General features: G+C 40.8%; 1 protein-coding gene across 2 annotated transcripts in view; it reads right to left on the bottom strand.

Annotated features, from left to right (window-relative positions):
- Positions 1–485: 485 nt before the first annotated feature.
- far1 (fatty acyl CoA reductase 1) overlaps positions 486–25,986 on the bottom strand; it is a 57,252-nt gene continuing 31,751 nt past the window's right edge. For both annotated transcript variants that reach the window (XM_083916507.1, XM_083916508.1), the window contains 7 exons: positions 24,988–25,032; positions 18,957–19,084; positions 18,778–18,845; positions 18,465–18,636; positions 14,024–14,153; positions 5,278–5,405; positions 486–4,704 (listed from right to left, as the gene is read on the bottom strand). In XM_083916507.1, coding sequence (XP_083772633.1) covers positions 4,545–4,704; positions 5,278–5,405; positions 14,024–14,153; positions 18,465–18,636; positions 18,778–18,845; positions 18,957–19,084; positions 24,988–25,032 — 831 coding nt within the window. In that variant the 3' untranslated portion in view covers positions 486–4,544. The remainder of the gene's footprint in view (positions 4,705–5,277; positions 5,406–14,023; positions 14,154–18,464; positions 18,637–18,777; positions 18,846–18,956; positions 19,085–24,987; positions 25,033–25,986) is intronic.

Raw genomic sequence — 25,986 nt, 5'->3', positions numbered from 1 at the left:
CATTTAATGTCCATAAATACTTTATGTAGAGCTGGAAGCAGCAAAAGCATTTCATCAGTGTGTTTCGTTGTTAAATTCAATTTATTTGAGCTAGTTAGATGCCAAAAAGCAGTTTGCTCAACAGACAATGCTTTGACGCACAAAGCATTGTCTGTTGAGCAAACTGCTTTTTGGCACCTTCTTCATTGAAGGGGATTTTTTTTCTTAAATGAGCTTTGATGGTGGTCAACCTCTTCACTTGCAGTGAGAAGCAAAATCTCTCCAGTGTGAAACAATATCCAGACAATCTCCAGTGCCAGTTTGCTTAGCAACCAGGGTCAAATGAGAGCAACAGATGACACAACAGCATTTATGTGAACCAGTAAACGTGACACTACTCACACAAGAGTTTTGGACTTGACACCAAATAGTAAAATTAGTAAGTAAGATAAATCAAACGTTATCAGAAAGAGGATTAAACACAGTTTATTCCTTATTTTTGCTTTACAATAAAAAGGCACCCATTGATTCATTGTTTTTGGAGTTTTGCAGTGCCAATAACTCCTCTTCCTCCTCCCGAAAGTGACAGTGACCTGTGCTCATCATGCTGCTCAAAGCAGAATTGATGCAACAGTCACCACAGGAACACATTTAAGAATGAACTAGTACAGCCAAAGCATATGGATTACATGTTGTGTTGACCATATTGAACCAAAAAAACAAGAAGGAAAAGTAAAAAATAAAACCACCACTCCCACTTTGATGCAAGTGAAACACACACACACACGCACACACGCCATTGAAGCTTTAACACAGGAGAAAAGCCAACTGGTAACCTTTCTACATAAAAAAGACAGTATCAACACAAGTTTAAACAGGAAAGATGATTTAAAACTAAAGAATTGCTATTATATATGAACCAATTTTAGTGGTAGATCAAAATGACAGATCCAAAACCTGTGATCCATCATTCAAAATGACACGTTTCCTTTAATTTTAGTTTTCTCACAGTGTGTCTACATGCAGTCAAAAAAACCCAGATTATATTCAGATTAAGGCAATACTCGGTACTCTGTTGCTCAAACTCCATGTAAACACCGTAGCCCAGGTAAAATCGGAGTTTTCATACTCCGGTTTACAGACCCAGATAACTCCCCTCAGTAATCTGAGTTCTCATGCATGTGATAAACTTAAGTAATATGGGGTTACTCATCTGCGCATGCTCCGTGGGTTATAACTCCCCCTCCCCACTCTGCAGCAGTAGATTTTGATCTGGAAATAGAACAAAACAGGAAGACATAGCGCCAAAACAACGTGAACGTCCCGTCATTTCCCCATTCAACCAGCTCATGTAAACGTGGAAAACTTGAATAATTTGATTATTCCCTTAATGGGGAGGAAAAGACCATTTTTCGTGTTACTGCTGTGTATAGAAACACATTGGGTGATTTGAAGTGGGCGGGGCTAAATTGGAAATATTTCTATGCACCAATCTGTATTTAGCAACATTTGAATAAAAGTTTAATGACATCATGCTAGTGTCGATCAAATCTGATCCAACCCACCTGTTGATGTTGATTAGATGAGTTTCTAATTGTTATACAGTAGGATGTCTTTTAGTATGACATTTTGGGAATATCCACTCATTCTTCTTGACAAAAATAAGATGAGAAGACTGATACCACTCATGTCTGAACAATAAATGTGTGGCCGGAGCCAACAACCTGTTTAGGGAGCCCAGAGGGGCTGAGCTAAGCAGCTGCTGATATGAGAGTGGTATCAATCTTTGTCATCCAACTCTCAGCAAGAAAACAAATAAGTTTATTTCCCAAAACATTAAACTGTTCTTTTAACTTTGATAATATTTAGTCATTAACATTTCATGTCATTTAAAATATTTACTTGATATATATTTAAAAAGGTTTACAAATATTTGAATAATGGACCCAATGTCTCTATGGTCCAAGTGGAGTCGATGCAACTTGTGCACAACGCCTTGTGTGATGAACAAACCACTGATGATTCAGTTGTTCCTGACATAAGTGTAAAGCCACAAGTGCAAGCTTACAGCAACAAGCATGACAGCCATTACCATCTCAGAACAGACCTACTCAGTCACACCGACACAAGGGAAATTTAGTTATAACAGCATACATTTATCACACGGCACTTGCTAAATAATACATTCACGGCCAATTACAGTATTGTTAATTTCTTGTTTCAGGGGTAAGGGAAGATTCTGCCTGTGCAAACAAGTCAGGCTGTTTTTGTTTTCTGTTACATTCAGAAAGAGAAAATTACATGTACATATACAGTAAAGTCACAAGCAACTTATAAACATTTAAATTCAATTCAGGATATACTGCACTTGTGTTTACTTTTTAATGTGTTATTTACAGCTGCCAAAGATGGTTCAGGAAGCGTTTTTTCAATAAAATAGCCACACATTGTCATTAGCATAAAAATACATCTGTTTTTTTTTTTTTAAGTCTACCTAAATAGAGCTGTACACAAAATACCTAGAAAACATAGATCTGATTGCTCTCTTTTCACATTGTTAAAATATTGAAAAAGTTCAGGCACAATTCACACTCGCAAACATCTTTCCAAAAGGGTGAACATGATCCTTTATCATGCTGTGAGAGTGAGAAAGACCCAAGTCCTATTCCTTCATGTACATGAGCTGCAGCTGCTATGGCCTATGACACTTCGAGAAGACACACGCAACACAACCAAACATGAGCACATGGTCACACCCTGCTTTTTAAACAGTGTAGCGAGCTCCAGAAACAGGTAACAGACAAATGTGCACAGGTAAACCTCAGATATGTTAACTGAAGACCTTATATGGCAATGAGGGTTAATCCCTACAAAAACATTTGTCTGAAAAGACACATTTCTTATGTAACAAGACAGAATGATGAAGGCAACAGAACAGTTCAAGAGTTTAACTGACTGCAGGTTATAAACAGCAAATCCTGCATACTTGTATTTACAGAAAACTACGATCGTAAATAAACAAGTAACACGACAAACTATGACCCATAAAATTACAGAGGAAAATGACTAGTTACATAACAAAACCTATCAAGATGGTGAGCTACAGTTGGAGCTACCTGAAAAGTAGTGTACTAACAAAGACCAATGAATAGGTGTCATCACCCACAGTGTATATCGGAGACTTAATATGTCAACCAGTACTTAAAGAGTTGAAAATCTCAGGCAGATGGAGAAAAAAAAAGAAGAAGCCAAAACTGACAATATTTCTCCTCCCAACTCCACCTGTCTCATTCTCTACTGAGCTTCGAGTTCATTAACTAAGAGATATTTTGGCAAAAACAGCTTTATAACCAAAAGACACACACAACTTTCAGAAAAGACAAAAAGGAACCTGTAGAAGAAGCTCAAAGCTTGGTTTGCAAGATCTGCTGATGCAAGAACAAATGTTTTGTAGGCACTGGATAAATCCACCGTATTACAGTCTACATTGTGCTTGGTCTTATTAAGGGCAAGAGCCACTGCAGTTCAGTGGGGGCATACAGAAATAGTCATCCAGTATGTCTTTGCCAAGTAGAAGAAAAGGACAGCGAGCCCTTCTACAATGTCAACATTCTTTCTGAACCAAGCTGTTAGTGTATCTGTCTACCATTGGTTGAAATGGTTTTGGTCTTATTGATATGGTGTTCAGGGCAAGACAGAGTTAAAGAATGATTTCTGGGCTAGCCTATCCCTGAACAAGCCTTTGCTGACTCCATACAGTATCATCCTTCATCTGCCTCCAACCAAATGTCTAAAACTGACTCAGAAGCCCCAGAAAATGAGAGTAGCTTATGCTTCGCCTAAGCTGCTGTCAGATGAAAGGATCACATATTTTTGGAACAGGTTTTTAAAACATTTCAATAGGCCTTACAAGCTAATTGACAAGAACCACACACAAACCTCAAGTGAGGAAAAAAAAAAGGGAAAACAAAAACATTGGAGTTACATTTCAGGTGATGGCAGAGAAATATAACTTACACCGATATTACATATTCAATAGAGGAAGCCTGAACTGACTCAATACCAGCTGAAGTTTGTTTGCAGCAGAGCATCATCCAATGCATAGCTTTGTTTTGGAGGCAGACAGCTAGGCAAGCAGATGGTTCGGCTGCCCTGAAGCTTAAAGAATGCAGCAGTAAAGTTTGCACCAGAGGGAACCGGATTGACTCGAAACATAATGAAGGCGTGTGGTCCTTCTTCTTTAACTAGTCCAAGTGCTGTTAATCTGAGCATTGTACATTGTGAGATACATCCATGTCCTCTGTGTTTTATCAAATGCTAAACATAAGGTTAGATAGCTCTGACATATGCAAAATTTAGACTCCTGTAGACTCCAGGCTGGTCCAGTAGCTCTGCCTGTGTTCATGAGTTTAACGGTTGCATTTAATCCTGGAGTGTTAGGGGAAACTTGGGGCCATAGACATGGTACCATTTAAGGGCCTTGAGCTCAGGGACCTCTTATCCACAGACGCTGCTTCTTCATTTCTTCGACTCTCTGCCCCAATTGCCATCCTGTCCCAGGCTGATTATCTCATCGTGGAGGAAGCTCTGAAGTAGGAGAGGAATTTGAAGCAGAGGCTCACCACAAAGTACCAGATGTTTCTGGCCATCTGGGATCGGGCGATGAAGACGCGCCAGATGAGCACCACCAGGATAGTGTTGAAGGTATAGCGGATATTCCTCAGCCTGGAAAACAGACACAATTGAGACAAATCATCCACTAGGATGACTCCAGTTTTAGGTTTGCTTGGATGAAGGTATGAGGAAAGTTTATTCTGAACAGCTGCCTTGAGGTAAATGCTCCAAGAGTTCCAATTCGCATACTTTTTTTTTTTTTTTACTTTTAGTAAATACCGCAGCTTCCCAGAAAATGTACGTACCACAATACAAGTGTAAAATGTCGTATGTTATCTGTAGAGTGGATTTGTAGTGTGTATAAAATCCATCTGGCCGGGATGTATTTGATGCACCATGTATGCTGAGTTATTCCCATGAGCTTTGTTAAAGCTAGGAGGAATACCAACAATCAGACTGTACCATCCACTCACATGCACATATTTCTGACAAATGTAAAAGGATAAATGTAAAAGACATCAGTGGTCATGGAAGGAGGAAAATCTCAAGTGCAAAGATGTGTTCACTGTATGGTGACCAGATAACTACTCTAGACAGAGAATGGCAGTTATGTAAGAGCTCATCACACAAACAGTTTCCCTGTCTGCAGGTGTGGCAGAATTGCAGATTTGATTCCAGTCTTACTTGTTCAGGTGTTTGCGTGCAGCTGGCAGGCCCGACAGCTCTTCATTGAGGACATATTTTTTAGTGCCCATACAATAACTTTCCATGTACTCCGCCCAGTGCAGCTGACGCACATCAAAGTTAAACACCTACAGAAATAAAAACATTCTCAGTGAACTTTAAAATGCCAACTTTTCAATGATGGACAAGAAGTGCAGTCTTCAAAATGACAACTAACTGGGATGTAACTGGTTAGAACAATTTCTTGATTTTAATTGAGTGACTTGTCGATTTGTTTTTGTGGCTGGTACCAATAGATATAGTTTTTTGAGGATTGTGAAAAAGATATGTTCAGGAAAAACTATTTTAGTATCCATTTAGTTGAAAAAAAATATGAAAGTAACTGTGACCATAAGACTACTAAAACTAATTAAATATTCATATTAATAAAAATATAAACAAATCTATAGCACTGCCTGGAGCATAATGCTGAATTACATTTCACATAGTTTTTCTTTTTAGTACATACTGCAGCTGCCCAGAAAAAGTATGTAGGCCTACTGTTGCATGCAGTATCCATGCTATTGGGACATACTACTACTTAATAATACTGTGCCTTCAACTTTGACCCCCTGGCTTATATCTCACCTCTCCATCTGCCACATCCAACCTTGTCTGCAGCTGCTAAGTCATTGAGTGTTTTGATCAGCTGAGAGTGTTATATAACCTGTGATATTTGTTAGTTAGTAATTTATTTTTAAATTTTTAGATTTGTATAATTATAAAGAACACTGTAAATAGAGCAGTTTAAAGCAGTTAAGTAGGAGGGAGAAGCCCTTTTGGTTTGCTAATCACATCTTTTCTCCTGTTATCGATTTAGGAGGTTAGGTAAGCCAGTGTTTTTCAACCTTTTTTGAGCCAAGTTACATTTTTTTCATTGAAAAAATCACGAGGCACACCACCAGCCAAACATGTTAAAAATGATACTCTGTAGCCTATATTAACAATATAGTCATTCTCATCAAAGTGTCTTGAATAGGAATCAAATAAACACAAAGAACAAAGGACTTTATCATCACTTATATTTCTTCTTTCAAATAAAAAGTGCACTTAACATGTCCACTTTAAACAACAACAATGTGGTTTTAAAGGTAGTAGAAAACGTCAAAGTGTTTTGCAAACTCTAATTCTGTCCAAAATCATAAATTACCAGGAATACAGAAATATAGTGCTTATTATGACAGAAGCAATAATATTTGGGAAAGATTTCACTGTTCTACACTGAGAAATATGAAGAGTTATATGTACAAAATGTCAATCTCAGTGTATTTTACTCACTCAGTGTGAAACCTGTGCCTGTTTGGATGAACAAAGAGCTGATATCCTGGCAGGAATTGAAGAAAGACACACACAAAGCTCTTCCTCAACAGCTCTCAGTCGCTCTCTGTTTTTAGTTTTGATGGCAGTCAGGCTTGAGAAGCTCACCTCACTAATATGTTGTGGAAAATGGGAGCAATGTCACAATAGCTTTGTTTGCCAGAATGGGGAACTCCTTGGCAGCAGTCAACCAAAAACTGTCCAAAGGTAGATCAGCAAAGCTTAGCTTCAGACCACGATTTTGTCTCAGTTCAGTTAGTTCCTCCTGCTCCTGCAAAGTCATGTCCTTTCCAAAAACTGCTGAGCTGTATGGCTCCCTAACCCAGTCAAGGCTATCAGTGTAGGCTGAAGAGAAATAAAATGACATCTTCTCCTTGAGAGTTTTCAGATGTTTACTAATGATCTCACACAGTGCAGCAGTGTGAACATCTTGCCATTTCTTGGTGAGTGGAAACATTTCAAGGTTGCCACTTTCCACATGTTGTTGCCAGAGGTGCACCTTTGAACGGAAGCCATTTATTTTATCCGTACTTGTGAGCAGGTTTTAATTCCGGCCTTGCATTCGTGTGTTCAGTTCATTTAGATGATGAAAAATATCCGCCAGATATGCCAGCCTTGCACACCATTCATCACTTGCAAGCAGTTTTGCGTAATCGGAACCCTCATTTGTAAGAAACACATTGGGCCTCATTTATCAAACTTGCGTGGAAACGGGTGCAGATCTGAGCGCAGAATTGGTCGTAGGAAAGGACCCACGTGTGATTTATGAAACATTCGTATCTGACCAATCTCAGCGTACGAATGAGCAGGCATGATAAATGCGGTGGCTGAATTCGATCGTCTTTAACATGCTACGCTCCTAAATAATCCTGGTTCGGAGGCCTCGCCCACGGAGAGGAAGAACGCAGGTTGGAAAAGAAACTTTTCCGACACAGAGATCGGCATCCTGACATCCGAGATGGAGCAAAACAAAGCTGAGCTTTTTGCCAGTCTTAAGAGTAGAATAAAAGGGGCCCATAAAACGCTGTATAAGAATAACGGAGGAAGTCAAACCGAGGCAGCGCTTCACTGAGACCCGTGTGCGCCTGTGCGCACTGTTGGACAGGCGTGCCGTATTCAGCACCCCTGCCGTGAAATGCACCCCCTCGCATTATAGCTGATATTCTGGATCAGAAGGCTGTTGTTTCCACCTATAGGAGTAGTTTATTTACTACTCTACCGCACAACACCGGCGCTACCGGCGGGTTATTAGGTATTCCGTAAGAGGATACCTTTGTCATCTAAAAGAACCATTCCAAGATGTTAATCATCTGATACCTTGTTTGATTTAATGCAATTTATCGAGGGTAGCCACGAACCGAGATGACTTTGGCTCTGCAGTGCGTCTTGCTGCAGCCGCGTGCCAACACATGCATTCATTCATTCAATGTCGGGGTCGCGGGGGGCTGGAGCCGAGCTGTTTTGAAATATTAGAGCGTGATCACACTATCCTTTTGGCCGCGGCCAAAACCGTTTTTTCAGCTAAAGTCTAGTACCTTTAAGTAGTGTGAGCGCACCCGCTCCGCGCTCAACTGGGGCCAGATGGCCCTCCACGTTTTAAGAATCCGTTTTGATCTGTTCTTAATATGCGATTGCTTATGCTTAATAACAGCTGAGGTTTGTTCATTATTTTCAGACAGGTTTTGCTGTGCTGCACCGCAAATGCACAGGCTGAAATGTGTGTACACGATCTCAGACCAGACGTGAGATTTGATCGTAGCTCCCGCTCACGTCCAAATTGATAAATGCCGACGTTCGCCAGGAAATGGTCGTACGCACATTTTTCTGCCGTACGTTCGTTTGATAAATGAGGCCCCTTGAGTTCCTCCAGCAGCTCATACACACGGGCCAGCACCTTGCCGCGCGACAACCATCGGACCTCCGTGTGCAACAACAAGGCTTTATGCTTCCTCACACAAAGACGCAAATATGCGGCTTTTCACAGGTCGTGTCTTTACAAAGTTTACCATGCCCACAACATCATCCAACACAGGGGCTAGTTCTGCTGGTAAAGTTTTGTTTTCAAAAATTTTTTTTAGACCAATTAGGTGAAATTAGATAATTTCCCACGGCACACCTGACGATCTCTCACGGCACACTAGTGTGCCGCGGCACAGTGGTTGAAAAACACTGAGGTAAGCAACCTGACATTGTTTAATGCTTATTTTCTTATTTAGGTAAGAATAGGTATTGGTTATTTGTCTAGGAAGACGTTTCACCTCTCATCCAAGAAGCTTCATCAGTTCATGTACGCATCTGACCAGGCTTGGACTGGTCCAACTACCGTATTTTTTGGATTAAAAGTCTCACCAGTCGAAAATGCATAATAAAGAAGGAAAAAAAACATATAAGTCGCACTAGAGTATAAGTCGCATTTTTAGGGGAAATTTCATCTTGAACGGCAACTTAAAAAAAAATAGAATAGAGAACAACAGGCTGAATAAGTGTACGTTATATGACGCATAAACAATGAACTGAGAACGTGCCTGGTATGTTAACGTAACATATTACGGTAAGATTCGTTCAAATAACTATAACATATAGAACATGCTATACGTTTACCAAACAATCTGTTACTCCTAATCACTAAAACCAATGAACTCGGTGTCACTTCTGAACAACTCTGCCAACAAGTAGCAGGTAGCATCTTTTTTTTCACAATGCACTTCTGCCATGTCCCGCCCCCGCCAAATTTTGATTGGTTGACGCGTGTGACAATTGCTGATATACGCCTAGTCTCTTACGTGACTGAGATAAATAATAGCCCGGGCATGTGTTAATAATTTCACACATAAGTCGTTCCAGAGTATAAGTCGCACCCCCGGCCAAACTATGAAAAAAACTGCGACTTATATTCAGAAAAAAAACGGTAACTGGTGTGGAGATCCAGGTATTTAACCTTTCACAAGGCCGATATCACTGGAACCTTTTTTGATCCAAGTGCCAACGACCGTCATTAGAGGGACAGTCGTTTCTCAGTTTGGGGGGGTTGCTCTGTTTCTTTTTCAACCACTTTGTTTTTTTTTCTGGAAGCAGCTGCTGTTTTTTTGTGAGGGCACCTCTCAGGTGCTTGCGTCCTTCGCCTGTGAGCTGGTGGGTACATTATCAGCCCTGTGTTCAGGGTTCTGATAACTCCAAGCTTGTGTTCCAGAGGGTGGTGGGAGTCAAACAGCCGACATTGATCTGTGTGAGTGGGTTTTCTGTATACCCCAATGTGGAGGCTCCTGTCATTCTCCATATGGACGTCACAGTCTAAGAAAGGCAAACTATTGTCCTTGACTTCTTCTCTGGTGAACTTGATGTTTTTGTCCACTGAGTTTATATGTTCGGTAAAAGTTTGCACCTCTTTGGATTTGATTTTAACCCATGTGTCGTCCACATATCTGAACCAATGGCTCGGGGTTACTCCTTTGAAGGACTTCAAAGCCTTGTCCTCTACCTCCTCCATGTATAGATTTGCCACAATAGGGGATACTGGTGAACCCATGGCACAGGGATTGTAGTACAATTTACAGTATGTTTGTTGTTTTTGGCATTGTTGTTCTCCTTAGATAGTAAACTGCAACCTTGTGAAATAAAATGCGAAGCAGGCTTTTCTTGGGAGTGGCACAGGGGGAGTTCAGGTGGGTGGACAGGCTGGTATTCCTACCCCACTCCCGGACCTCCCAGTGCAGCCTGGCCTGACAGAAGCAGAGTTAAAGTTAACTTTGACCATAAGAGAGGCTAAAGGGAGGAACCGGCAGCTGTAGGTGGATGCCATGCATCCAAGGTTACGTCCACACGATCGAAATCTACCCCCCCCTCCATTCTTGAAACGTTTCACCAGCTACAGCTGTCTGCTTTGAGTTCATCCGCCATCTTTCTCTTCACCTACACATACAGTACACAAATTGGCCTACAGAGCAATCCCTAAATGAACTATGTAATAACTTGCCTTGCACCGCTGCCAGCCTGTGTCACTAACAGTGCGTAGGACAGGAAATTAGTGAAAATTGACAACTTCTTTCATTTACAAAAGACAAAACTGAATTAGAACCTTTGATAAAACAGGCCAGCGCGTCGTGCTGTGGCTGCGCCATCTTTGCACCAATGTCAACAAAGTCAAAAGTAGATTCTCTCTCTCTCTTGCTCTCTCTCTGTATATATATATATATCTATATATATATAGATATATATATATACACACGTCAAAATCGCTTTAAAAAAACAAAAAAAACGGAAATAATTTGTGCCGCTTGGTGTTGATTCTGTGGTGCAGTGCCACACATTGGTCTATGTATAGAAGCACTGGTGTTCTCATAGGCCACTGGTCTCCCAGCTCTGTTTTTCTGCAGGAGTACGTTTGCCAAATTGTTTCCAAGTCTTGAAGCCTTTGGATGAAGGGTTACCATTGTTGCTGACTTAATTTTTTGGGCATACAGTGCGTGGCCCGTTGCGCTTGCTGCAGAAGAAGTGGCTCTCGAATAAGTCTGGTCCCGCAGAAAATATTTTGGACTAAGCAAAATAAGCTTGTTCAGAAAGGCACTTCGTCATTCCTGTGCCTTAGCTTGTGAGTATCTCTCAGTTGTTCAGTCCAAACTGAAAAGTAATTATTACAAAAGTCTGTTCCGCACACCTTTCATGCCATTGAACACGTACTAGTTCTGTTACCCATTGGTGGTCCTAGTCTGCAGGCAAAGTTTTCTGGTCCCTATGTAGTTGACCGTTAGATAAGTGAAACTGATTATGTAATCCAAACTCCGGACCGTAATAAGAAAAAAAACAAAACTTGTGTTCCATATAAACACGCTAAAAAAGTATGTTGAGCAACATGTGTTAATGCAGCAGGAGGTGAAATTCCTCATTGAAAAAGTAGCAGTCCATGGAGTTCTCCCTCCCTACTTGTCCCCAAAAACTGATCAGGCTGCCCATTTTTGTACTGATTATCGTAAGGTCAATGCCATTACCAAATCTGAATCGTTCCCATTTCCACACATGGATGATTGTTTTGATCAGGTTGGCTTATTACAGAACTTTTGTTCTGTATATATTACCATTGTAATTTGTATATTTGTATATATATATATATATATATATATATATATATATATATATATATATATATATATTATATATACACAGTATATATACTGTTTTATATTTCTGTTTTTACAAATATGTTATCTGTATAATATTGTTGTTAAATATGTTGTTTGTATAGCTGGAGTTTAAAACAAAAACAATTTCCGTCTGGGATTATTAAAGAATTTCTGATTCTGATGTCACAATACCAAAAGTTCAGTAGTCGGTGCAAATTCCAGAGAAATTACACGATTCTCAAATAGTGAATTATTGAAAACAAGTCAAAAAGCTAATCAGTGTTTTAGGCCCATTCGGCTGTTAGCGACTCTCCAGGGTATCTCCATTAATAGTTGTTACAAGAAAAAATCCTCTCATGGCTTATATGACGAGTGTATTTGCTAAAAATATGTTACGTCCCAAATTTCCCTTTAAGTTAAGATTTTCAGAGTTAAGGTTTCCTTAAAACTAGTCTTACTGCCCTCCGCCAACCAGTCACGTTGCAGTTGCAGTTTCAGAATCAGAAATACTTAAATAATCCCCGGGGAGAAATTATTTACATTCGGGTCTGAGCAAACTGTCAGAAACAGACTCCACAGCGGTTGCATGAGGGCCCAATGGCTACTACTGGGACCATAAGGTGCATAACATTGACCATTTGGGATATGAGACTGATCCATATGTGCACAATTCCATATTGATTTGGGATTTATAAAGGAAAAATGCTCACAATTTCCCCAGTAGTCATACAAAAGCACAGCTTTAAGTCTTGTTTACCAGAAATGTGATCTCATGCTTGGAAAAAAGTCATTCAGCATTAAAAAGCATAAAAAATGATGAATCAAACAAAGAAATGTTGGTTGACTTAAGACCAAAATGACTCATATAATCATCAAAGAGGGCCCACCCATCATTACATAGATATGCTGGTTTTTAAACACAATGTGCACATAATACACACAATGCATAATAATTAATGGGACGTGAGAATTTGCGGGCTGTGCTGCAAACTTCTGGCTCTGTAACTTGGCGATTTCAAATTGTCAAGTACTGAAACTTGCCAAATGTTTAATAATAAAGTTTCCACTCATGTTGCTGTGATTTGTATATGAAGTGGTCCACTGACAAACCCTAAAAGTTTGATCCTCAAAGCAATTTCAGTCAAAAAACAACTGGACTGGTTGTTTGTCTAGGAAGACGTTTCACCTCTCATCCAAGAGGCTTCATCAGTTCATGTACGCATCTGACCAGGCTGGGACTGGTCCAACTAACTGGTGTGGAGATCCAGGTATTTAACCTCTCACAAGGCCGATGATGTCACTGAAACCCTTTGTGCTCCAAGTGCCCACGCCCGTCGTTAGAGTGACAGTCGGTGGTGGGCAGTTGGTTTCGACGTCGTTAGTGCTCTATTGAGTCTGAACGACAGTCGTTGGGGTCACCCGGGCCATGTGTGAACAGTTGTCCTTTGAGGTTAGATTGTTGAATCTCCTGGAAAGGGATGAAAGGGCGGCATTGTAAATTGGAGATAAGTGGTGTCTCAGACCCCCTCGTCTGTTTAGCGATGGTTTCTCCACTTTTACATAGATGGCTTCTTTTACTCCTCTTTCAAACCATCTGTCCTCTCTGTCCAAGATTTGGACATTGCTGTCATCAAAGGAGTGGGCTTTCTCCTTGAGGTGTAAGTGGACAGCCGAGTCCAGGCCTGAGGAGTTAGCTCTCCTGTGTTGGGCCATGCGTTTATGCAGTGGTTGTTTTGTTTCTCCAATGTAAAGATCTTTGCATTCCTCGTTGCATTGCAACGAGGAATGCAACACAGGAGATTCAGATCCAACACAGGAGAGGTGAAACGTCTTCCTAGACAAACAACCAGTCCAGTTGTTTTTTGACTGAAATTGCTTTGAGGATAACGATGACCTGGACGAATGAGAACATTCACAAGCCCCCTAAAAGTTTGAGCGAGTCTGAAGATATTGTTTAACAAGGGTTCTACCAAGGAGGCATGGAATCACAACCTCTTCCTCCAAAACATCAGAATCAACACACACAGAATCAGGTTAGACCCAGCGATCCTGCAAGCCTCCAGCCAGCTGTAACCATCATCACCAATGTGATGTCACAGAGCCTATGTCCATATTTTTGTGTGTGTGTTGTATATAGATAAATGTATTATTTGTATGATATATTTATAGAAATTGTTTTATTAATGCATTTTATTAATAAATTCAAACTTGATGTGAGGGAGACCGAATGTTTTTCCATATGACAAGATCACAGTTCTCGGTGTGCTCCCTACCTTCTTATCCTCTGGACTCATCTGGGCAATCAGCATGGCTATGTTGTCATTGTTCCACACCCAGGAGTGACTGGTGAAATACTCCAGGACCATCATGGCTTTGTGAAGGCGTGTAATTGTCTTCATCATTCTATGATACAAATGAGCGGTGAAAGCAAGATGCAAAAGTACGGAAAGAAGCAATAAGATTGAGGAGAAAGAGAAAAGAACATTGGAATGGATGAAAGGTAATGATAGTGTGGAGTCAGAAAGAGGAGGATTGACAAACAGAAGGGCGATGCAGGTGGACAGTGGCCAAGTAAATGAAAAGAGTAGAGAGGTGGTGGAATAAAGCAAGGTCGGATGGACAGAGGGAATTGAGCATGGAAAAGTGTGAGGAATGAGAGGAGGAACAATGAATGGAGAGCAGGACAGGGTTCCATGGTGTTGGAGAACAGGAGAGCAGAGGCAAAGATTGACACCAGTTAGAGTAACACAAAAGCGCCTCTGTAGCAAAGGGTTTATACATCATGAGCTCTTATTTACCCTCAAAATAGATAATTTAACACTTTAATAAAAGTGCATAAAGAAGTCAAAAATATTCTCTATGTTTCACATCATATACCATGGGCATGACTTCACCACAGTACAAATATTTGATTAAGATTTGGATTCTAATTATTGTAATATATGCAGGTGATCACTTGAGTGGTACAGTGTACCTCTTGACCTCGAATAATCTAAACTTGCCCCCTTTGTTAATTCATCCAACTATCCACAAAAAAATAATATGCATATGCCATTGAGAGAAGGATTTATCTGAAAAATTTTAAATTAACAAGATTGGAAAATACAGTGGCTTGCAAAATTATTTTATCGGGATTTTATGTGATAGATCAATACAAACTGGTACGTAATTGTGAAATGATACATGGTTTTAAAACATTTTTACAAATAAAAGTAAAAGTAAGGAAAAGTATTCCTTTACTCTGATACACCTAAATAAAATCCAGAGCAACCAATTGCCTTCAGAAGTCACTAAATTAGTAAATAGTTTGTAATCTAATCTCAGGATAAATTCAGCTGATCCATCATCCAAAAATGAAAAGAGTATGGCACAACTGCAATCCTACCAAGACATGGGCGTCCACCTAAACTGGCCGAGCAAGGAGAGCATTGATCCGAGAAGCAGCCTGGAGGCCTATGGTAACTCAGAGATCCACAGCTCAGGTGGGAGAATCTGTCTACAGGGAATACTATATTAGTCATGCATTCCACAGATCAGGCCTTTATTGAAGAGTGGCAAGAAGAAAGCTATTGTTGAAAAAAAAAAAAGCCACATGAAGTCTTGTTTGCAGTTTGCCACATGCCATGTGTGAGACACAGCAACATGTGGAAGAAGTTGCTCTGGTCAGATGAGACCAAAACTGAAGTTTTTGGCCTGAATACAAAACCAACACTGAACATCACCCTGAACACACCATCACAACTGTGAAACATGGTGGTGGTGGCAGCATCATGCTGTGGGGATCCTTTCTTCAGCAGGGACAGGGAAGCTGCTCAGAGTTGATGGGAGGATGAATGGAGCTAAATACAGGGCAATCCTGGAAAAAAACCTGTTAAGAGTCTTGAGCCTTGAGACTGAGGCGGACCTTCCAGCAGGACAACAACCTAAACATACAGCAAGAACTGCAATTGAATAGTTTAGATCAAAGAATATTCATGTGTTACAATGGCCCAGTCATAGGTCAGACCTAAATCCAATAGAGAATCTCTGGCAAGACTTGGAAGTTGCTGTTCAGACACTCTCTATCCAATCTGACTGGGCTGGAGCTATTTTGAAACAATGGGTAAAATGTAAGTTTCTAGATGTAGAAAGCTAGTAGAGACTATTCAAAAAAGACTTGCAGCTGTAATTGCAGTGAAAGGTAGTTCTACAAAGTATTGACTCAGGGGGTCTGAGTACTTTTGCACACCACACATTTCAGTTTTTAATTGTAAACTTTCTTTTTAAAACCATGTATCATTTTACTTCCACTTCACAATTATGCACCATTTTGTATTGGTCTATCGCATAAAATCCCAATAAAATACAATTACATTTGTGGTTGTAACGTGACAAAATGTGGAAAAGTTCAAGGGGAGTGAATAATTTTTTAAGCCACTGTACAAGGTTTGCATTAGACAACAGAATTCTGAAATCTCAGTAGCATTAAAAATGTTTAGCTAAGCTTTGGCATTTGGGGGTGTCAATACTTTTGTACACTCGCAATATTTTAGAATTTCATTGACAGCATAACAATGAACTGTAGTACACACCAAGAATGTTCTACAGATCTGTTTCAGAAATGTTCAAATTCTATAATGATTCACTTAAGTTTATATTCCAAATAGTCAAGAGGGCTGTACAAACATTGTCATAGTACTGACAAACTGTCAAATGGACACAGACCAAATTTAGGCAAGACAGATTCAATATATTTCACCCAGAATAATTAAAAAGCAATTGGAAAGGACTAAAATCTGTTTTGCTGCCATAGCCATCCCAGTATATACAATATTATCCTTCTGCTCACACAAGTGAATCCAGTTAATATACTTACTCATAATTTCTGTGTTAGTTCAGATTTAGGGGACCATAATTTAAGTGATGATCATCCTCAACCAGTAACCAGTGTTGTGGTAATTAGGGTGAGAATTCAGGGTGAGAAAACAGCAGCGCCGATTATTTAGAGGGTTATAGGAGGGTCTCTGAGTGTTCAAAGTGCACATCTTTTTTAATTCAGTGAAATTTAAACTTAAATTAGTTCTCCAAATAAACATTTACCAGTATTTGAATTGTATGATTGCAACTATTTTCATTTCAATTTGTTGTGAATAAACAGGGCTTTAATACAGTGATGGGCCTGTCCGATTTTGGATGAAATGCTGTTATTTTTAATCCAGGCAGATTGAGATGACTCAGATTCCTCCTGTGAGTGATTCATAGGATGTGACAAACATGCATGGTTAATCAGCACATAGAGGCAGAGATAATCATTACTTACATTAGAGCTGGTGACAATCAATTTAAATCACACCTGTAGAATGTGAGTTAGCTTCTAAGCCAAATTCATTTCAGACAGCCAAACCAAGTGAAATTCAGACGATAAAGATGTTGTAATCTGGGTGAATTCTTGCACTGCATTACATCTAATGTCTGAAACACATATGGCTTGTAGAAGAGAAAGAGAGAACACAGAAATGTGGATATCAATCAGTTAACATGCAGAGGGGTTGTATTCAGTGGGACATGGTCTGTCCCTGTCTCGACAAACTTTTCTGTCCCATAGTGCCTCAGGATTTTCCATAATTGGGTCAGAAGTAGGGGGTGGCAATAATTGAGGTCATGTTGGCACAAGGCTTATTTACAAAAAGGCAAGATTTGTTTGAAAAAAAAAAGAAGAACATTCCCCAAAAACAGAGCAACAGTGAAAACATGCTCTGATAGACAAATCTTGTTGTCATGGCACGGTCTTCACTAACAAAGTCCACCATGAGGTCAAATAAAGACACGGCAAATCTTCTGTCATGGACCCTTCCCTGTTCCAACCAGACCACACAACTAGTCAGTAAAAAAAACACAAAGCAGGGGAGGGTGGGTTTTTGGGAGAGGTGGGGGCTAGTTGCAACCTTACCGGGGCTTGCAGCCTGTCAGCCTGAGATAGCCGTCATAGAGCAGGGCTGGCAGCGTGTGGCTAACAGTGGTCCAGTACTGATTAGTAAAGGGGTTGGAGCGTAGATTGACATTAGGCCTTCTGAAGGCCTGCTCTAAGGGATTGGTCTTGAAGGTCATGTTTATACAGTACTCTGTAGAAGAGAGATACACATATGACAGGACAAGGAGGACACAGAGAGGACGAGATGAAGAAGAATGTGTGTTTCCTTCTATTGAAACGAGGCAAGATGCAGACCCTGTGAAATGACTTGACCACTGCTAGTCATTAAAACTGTGTGAATAATGTGAAGGGCAGCAGATCCACTTCACTTAACTGACAGTTCAGCAGCTAGCCAAAGGATTTACAAAGGGCCAACACCTGGGTTGGGTTCCCAAAAGCATATTCAGACTGTCCACCTTAGTCCATTTATCAGCTGGACTGAGACGACCTTAGTGCAGACATTTTGGAAACCCAACTGAGAATACGAACATTGCAAGTAGCAAGATGTAAAGAGTGCAGAACCCACCAGCAAATCCTCTGCGAGTGCAGAAGAGCAGCTGGGTTATACATTCTTCAACTCCCAACAAAACTGCACACAAGCATCATGTAACACATTAGCATCGCAGCTACGACGTTAGGCTACTACACTGACAGAAAAGTGACAGGACTAAAGCAGCAAAGATGTGTGTGCGGGTGTAAGAGGGGGGTTTTGGAATTAAAACAGCAGAGGTGCGGCATGTCCGAGTCGGTGATGAGGATGTTACCTGGGCTCTCGTCCAATCAGCCTGAGGTACAGATCATAGAGGAAGGCCGGAGCCTTGTGGCTCACGGCGATCCAGTACTGATTGATTAGGTGATTGGATGTGAGATTAACATTGGGCCGACGGAAGGCCTGCTCAAGGGGGTTCCTCTTGAATGTGGATATTACATGGTACTCTAAGAAACAGAAGGTTGTTCAACACAAGTAATCAATAAGCAGTTCAATACATTTTAATGCCTGACTGAAAGCTTTTGGTGCTGCTGGCAAAATACATCTCAACTTGTCACAGCTTAGGTAAGATAAAATTGGCATCATACCAACTTCCCCCCATCGAAACGGGTTGATCCCACCGGTTGTGCAGTTGTAAACCAGGATGTTTCTAGACCTGTAATACAGAGGGAAAAGTTCATTCAGCAACAATCCGCTGTGTCTTACTTTCAAAGTACAACATTTCAATACAACAAGACTTATGATCAAGTGTTTGTGTCTCTTGAACCTGTTGAGTGCTTGTGACCCAGAGTACCAAGCTGCAGCCAGTGTGGCGTTGATGACCACATCCACAGGCACCAGATCAGCCACAGCATCATTAGACGCTCTCATTGTACGCAGGATCCCCTTACCAGCCTTGAGAAAGTGAAAGAAAGATCCTTAATGCAACTGATAGTTTCTGAGCCTTTGGATAAAGAGCCAAAACAGGCTGGTGCAGACTTCGACATAACAAGGTTAACAATAGTATAGTCAGTAAAGAAAGAGCTGGTCACACAGTTTCCAACTTCAGTTGCTGAACTAGTGGAATAGTCAAAACTAAATTTGCCTCCCAGTGGTTCCCTTATTATATTAGACAGACATGCACGCACGCTTCAAAAAAATAGCACATTTAATTTAGAAAGTGAAAAATGCTTGAAAATGTCATCTTCCTGTAAAGCACAAAACTAATATTTAGTCGTAAACCCACTGTTTCTGGTAACTGCTGCACATCTGTGTTGAATGGAGTCGACGACTTCTGGCAGGTATTCCAGCTAAGGGCGATTGGACTACAATCCACAATTCCTCTGGATTTCTTGGTATTGCCTCAGAGACAGCATCTTGATGTCACCCCACAAGTTTTCTAATGGATGATGGTCCTGGGATTGGGCTGGCAACTCTATAACGTTAATCTTGTTGGTCTGGAACCAAGATGCGGCTCATCCCATGTTGTTGCTGTCTTGTTGAAATACCCATTGCAAGGGAATTTGCTCTTCAGCATAAGGCAACATGACCTCTTCAAGTATTCTGATGTATCCAAACTGATCCTTGATCTTTGGTATGTGATAAATAGGCCCAACACCATAGAATGAGACCTAAAGAGCCTAATTAATTAATTTATTTTTAAATCAATTTAGTCAATTTACTAAATCTACTTTTAGTACATTCATAAAACAAAATCAATAACGAGGTTGCCGTAGTAACGGATAGACAGGAAGGGACTGGGTGACATACACTGTCCTCCTGGATAACCGGTGTTAAACATAACGTTACCTATCTGATCAGTCTTTATAGTTTTTTTGAGTAAAAGAGTCAGTCGCTTTTGTTTGTTGCTTGTTGTTACGGTAATAGGAAGAGAGAGAGTAACCGCTTAACATTTAAACATCCACTAGTTCTACTATAGCACTCACAGCTCTCCTTCTTTCAGCCGCTTTCTCGCTAATTCCATAGTGTTACGTTACACGCTGTTAGCCACTTTAGCTTATCATTTAGCTTCACAGCTGGTGATGGCTTCCCCCGCTCTCTCTCCTGCTCTCTCTAGCTCAGAGTGTCTTATGTTTAGCTACTCCTCTGCCTCCTTTACTGATAATGGTAAATGTAATAAGTGTAGTGTATTTGTAGCACTGGAGGTGAGGCTCAGTAAGTTAGAGGCACAGCTCCGCACCATGGAAGCTCAGTCTTGTGCTATGGTAGCTAGCCGGCCACCTATAACTTTAGCCTGTGCAAAGCCACATAGTGTAGTGTTAGCATCTGCTAACCCTCCCCCGGCAATCCCTGAGCAGCCAGGGTCCTCCTGGGTGACTGTGAGAGGAAAGCATAGCTCTAAATCAAAGCCCATGGTTAACCATCCACCCGCTAACGTTTCAAACAAGTTTTCTCCACTCAGTGACACACCTGCTGAGGAAACAACACTGGTTATTGGCAGCTCCATTTTGAGAAACGTGAACTTTGCGACACCAGGGACCATAGTAAAATGCCTCCCAGGAGCCAGAGAGGTCGACATTGAGTCCTATTTGAAACTGCTGGCTAAGGATAAACAAATATGGTAAGATTGTTATTCACGTCGGCGGTAATGACACTGGATTACGTCAATCGGAGGTCACTAAAATGAATGTGGAGTCGGTGTGTGCATATGCGAAAACTATGTTGGACTCCGTAATTTTCTCTGGTCCCCTGCCCAACTTGTCATGTCATCATTCAGTCACTGGCTGTCTGGATGGTCCCCGGTAAATAATGCAGGCTTCGTAGTTAATTGGCAGTCTTTCTGGGGAAAACCTGGTTTTATAAGGAGAGATGGTATTCATCCTACTTTGGAGGGTGCCGCTCTCATATCTAATAACCTGGACGCAGTTAACAGTCTAAAACCATGCCAACCCAGTGTTGGGATCAGGAAGCAGAGTCGCAGTTTAATACACCTCTCTGCGCTGCCCTTATCACAGATGCCCAGGAAGCAGAGTGGCAGTCTAACACACCTCTCTGCGCTCCCTGTGGAGCATTTTCCAGCTCAGTATAGTATACAAACGCTGTGTGCCCCACGTTCATCTGAATTAACCATATCAAAAATGAAAAGAAGAGGCGCTTTACAGACAAACTTGATACAAATCAAAACCAAATCTGGGATAATGCAACAAAATCAGAAAATAAAATGTGGACTGAATGTGGATCAGATCTCTGTCATCTATAGCTGTATTAGTAAACGATCTGATATCAGATAACCATATTGATTTACTCTGTCTGACTGAAACCTGGCTGTGTCATGAAGAATGTTAGCCTAAATGAATCCACTCCTCACAGTCATATTAATACTCATATTCCTCGAGGCAGTGGTCGAGGAGGAGGCGTTGCAGCCATTTATGAGTCAGGCCTATTAATCAACCCCCTAAACTCAGTTATAATTCATTTGAAAGTCTTTTTTTTTGTCTCTCGCATTCAACCTGAAAAACTGTGCGGCCAATTTTACTTGTTATAGAGTACCGTGCTCCTGGTCTGTACTCTGAATTTCTATCTGAATTTTCAGAGTTTCTGTCAAATTTGGTTAAATCTGATAAAGTAATCATTGTAGGAGATTTTAATATTCACAAGGACGTTGATGAATAATAGCCTTAGTATTGCGTTTATCTCTCTATTAGATTCGATTGGTTTTAGTCAGAGTGTACATAAACCTACTCACTGTTTTAATCACATCCTAGACCTTCCTTTGGCTTATTGTGTGGAAATCAATGACTCAATAGTCTTTCCACAGAATACTATTTTATCAGACCTTTATTTAATAACTTTTGAATTCATATTACAGGACTACTCACCTCTGGGCAAAAGTTTCTACACTAGATGTTTATCTGATAGTGCTGTAACTAGATTTAAGGAAGCAATTCCATCTGCATTTAATTTAATGCCTTATCCTAATATTCAAGATTCCTGCACCAACGTTAGTTTCTCTGAAATCGATCCCCTTGTTGACAGTGTTGCAGGCTCACTACGAACGACACTAAACTCTGTTGCTCCGTTAAAAAAGAAGATAATGAAACAGAGGAAGTTAGCTCCGTGGTATAACTCACAAACCCGTGAAAGTATCGCAAAAATTGGAAAGTAAATGGCGCTCTACTAAATTGGAGGAATCTCGCTTAGTTTGGCATTAAAGTCTGAAAACATAAAGGAAGGCCCTCCATAATGCCAGAGCAGCCTATTACTCATCTTTAATAGAGGAGAATAAGCACAATCCTAGATTTCTTTTCAGCACTGTAGCCAGGCTGACAAAGAGCCACAGCTCTATTGAGCCATGTATTCCTATAACCCTCAGTAGTAACGACTTCATGACCTTCTGTTGGAGCGAAAGTAACCCTTTCTGTGTGAGTGTCCCATGTGCACCCTCTGCAGGCCTGGAGTCTAATGTCTCCACCCCAAAAGCCTTGATTACCTGCTCAGAGGGAGACCAGGTGTGGCTGATTGGAACAGCTTTCTTACATCTGTCTCCTGCCCTCACAAGCTGGATCACTTATTTTGAATCTTTTTCATTTCTTGTTTACCTATATGTTTAAAGTTTAAATAAATCCTCAATCCACTGAGGTTAAATCACCATCTTTCTCGTGGACAATCCCTTTTTGCAGACATGAAGGCAAGGACAGTCAGTTATGAAATCACTCCCAATCAGTTACCTGGAAATTTGGGTAAAAGACCAATACACCTTCTTTAATGACAAATTTATAACTATTGGAGACAAAATCAACTTGCTTGGCACCAATTTTTCTTCGAACCCAGGAACCAACTGTACGACCTGATATGTTCCTGGACTACTTTTCTACAGCTGACCTTAACAAATTAACATCTACTATTTCAGCATCAAAGCCCTCTACTTGTCTCCTAGACTCTATTCCAACTAGGTTACTTAAGGAAGTGTTACCTTAAGTTAGCACTCCTGTATTAGATACGATTAACATGTCTTTATCAGCAGGTTATGTACCACAGTACACAGTGGTACATTACAGTAGCTGTAATTAAACCTCTTCTTAAAAAGCCCAGTCTTGATCCTGAGGTATTGGCAACAATAGACCTATATCTAACCTTCCTTTTCTCTCTAAGATCCTCGAGAAATTAGTCGCCAATCAGCTGTGTGACTTTTTACATAATAATGAGTTATTTGAGGACTTCCAGTCAGGATTTAGAATGAATCATAGCACTGAGACAGCACTGGTAAAAATGACTAACGACCTTCTAATAGCTTCAGACAAACTACTTGTCTCTGTACTTGTTTTACTAGATCTTAGTGCTGCCTTCGACACTATTGACCATCGCATCCTGCTACAAAAACTGGAGCATCTAATTGGTATTAAAGGAACCGCACTGAGCTGGTTTTAGTCATATTTATCAGATAGATCTCAGTTTGTACATGTTAATGACAAATCCACCATGCACACTTAAGTTAGTCACGGAGTTCCACAGGGTTCTGTCCTTGGACCGATTATTTTCACCTTATATATGCTTCCCTTAGAAAATATTATAAAGAAGCACTCCATAAACTTTCATTGTTAGGCTGATAATACACAATTACATTTGTCGATCAAACCAGAAGAAACCGATCAGTTGGATAAACTTCAAATGTGTATTAAGGAAATAAAAAACCTGGATGACCTGCAATTTTCTGATGTTAAACTAAAACTGAAGTCATTGTACTTGGCCCGAAGGCCTCCGAAACTCAATAGCTAAAGATATTGTTACTCTGGATGATGTTGTGTTGTCCTCCAGCACCACAGTAAGGAATCTGGGTGTTATTTTTGATCAGGATATGTCCTTTGATTCTCACAAAACTAATGACAAGGAATGCATATTTTCACCTGCGTAATATTGCAAAAATTAGCAACATTGTGTCTCAGAAAGATGCAGAAAAACTAGTCCATGCATTTGTCACTTCTAGGCTGAACTACTGCAACTCCTTATTATCAGGCTGCTCCAATAAGTCTGTTAAGAGTCTCCAGTTGGTCCAAAAAGCTGCAGCTCGTGTACTAACTAAAACAAATCGAAGAGAACATATTTCTCCTGTATTAGCTTCTTTGCACTGGCTACCTGTAAAATCTAGAATAGAATTTAAAATCCTGCTCCTTACCTACAAAATTCTTATTGGTCAGGCTCCGTCGTATCTTAAAGAGCTCACCCGGCTAGATCGCTGCGCTCTGAGAATGCAGGGCTACTTGTCAATCCTAGAGTCTCCAAAAGTAGAATGGGAGGCAGAGCCTTCAGCTACCAAGCTCCTCTCCTGTGTAACCAACTCCCAAGTGTTATTCGGAATACAGACACTGTATCCATATTTAAGAGTATACTTAAAACTTTCCTTTTTAATAAAGCTTACAGCTAGGAGTTAAGAGCCCTTAGCAATGTTGTTATTTTTAAGCTGATTTTGTCCTGCTTAATTATGCTGTTATAGGCCTAGATTATAAAATTAGATCATTAGATTATGAAACAACAAAAATTCTCATTCCCATCCACAATCCTTTCGTCATTTCAAACCGAAAACAGGTTTGTTTTAACCGTCATAAAGTTCCACACATTTTAAATGGTCTGTTTATTGTGTCAATGGAGCATCTGGAATAAGTAGTCAATGTGTCATTAGGTAGTTCAAGACACATCCCATTACTTGGGCTAATCAAACGGCTACATAAAGAAATACATAACCCTTTCTGATGCAGTCTTGTGTCAGAAAAAGAGAAAAAAGGATTGGTGGAAAAAAAGACTGGCTGACAGACTTTCATTGCTGCATATCAACAACCTAAACAGCTTCTCTCGGTACATACCGCAATAAATATTCCACTAGGTCCATTGAAGTTATCAATCCAACCCTGAAAAAGCAGTCAAAGAAAAGGAGCATACAATTAGTGCTGAACCATTAGCTAATTTATCAACAGAAAATACATTTTTTTCCTTTCTTGTCTTTTTGATAATTGACTAATCGTACATAGTTTCATCAAATATTAGCTGGCTATAGTTACTTAAATGCAAGGAACTGCTTGCTTCTCTCAAGTTCATATGATAATCTCATCTCCATCAATTTATCCGGGGTCGGGTCGCGGGGGCAGCAGCTTTAGCAGGGGACCCCAAACTTCCCTTTCCCGGGCCACATTAAACAGCTCTAACTGGGGGATCCTGAGGCGTTCCCAGGCCAGTGTGGAGATATCTCTCCACCTAGTCCTGGGTCTTCCCCGAGGCCTCCTCCCAGCTGGATGTGCCTAGAACACCTCCCTAGCGAGGCTCCCAGGGGGCATCTTACTAGATGCCCGAACCACCTTAACTGGCTCCTTTCAATGCAAAGGAGCAGCGGCTCTACTCCGAGTTCCTCAGGGATGGCTGTACTTCTCACCCTATCTCTAAGGGAGACTCAAGCCACCCTACTGAGAAAACCCATTTCGGCTGCTTGTACCTGCAACCTCGTTCTTTCGGTCATGACCCAGCTTTCATGACCATAGGTGAGGGTAGGAACGAGATTGACCGGTAGGTCGAGAGCTTTGCCTTCCGGCTCAGCTCTCTTTTCGTCACAACGGTGCGGTAGAGTGGCTGCAACACCACCCCGCTGCTCCGATTCTCCGGCCAAACTCACGCTCCATCGTGCCCTCACTCGTGAACATGATCCCGAGGTACTTGACTCCTTCACTTGGGGTAAGGACTCAATCCCTACCTGGAGTAAGCAATCCACCAGTTTCCTGCTGAGAGCCATGGCCTCAGATTTAGAGGTGCTGATCCTCATCCCAGCCGTTTCACACTCGGCTGCGAACCGATCCAGTGAGTGCTGAAGGCCA

This window comes from Echiichthys vipera (assembly GCF_963691815.1).
Source record: "Echiichthys vipera genome assembly, chromosome: 7".
NCBI lineage: Eukaryota > Metazoa > Chordata > Actinopteri > Perciformes > Trachinidae > Echiichthys > Echiichthys vipera.
The sequence above is the reverse complement of the archived record's forward strand: the minus strand, read 5'-3'. Positions and strand labels throughout refer to the sequence as shown.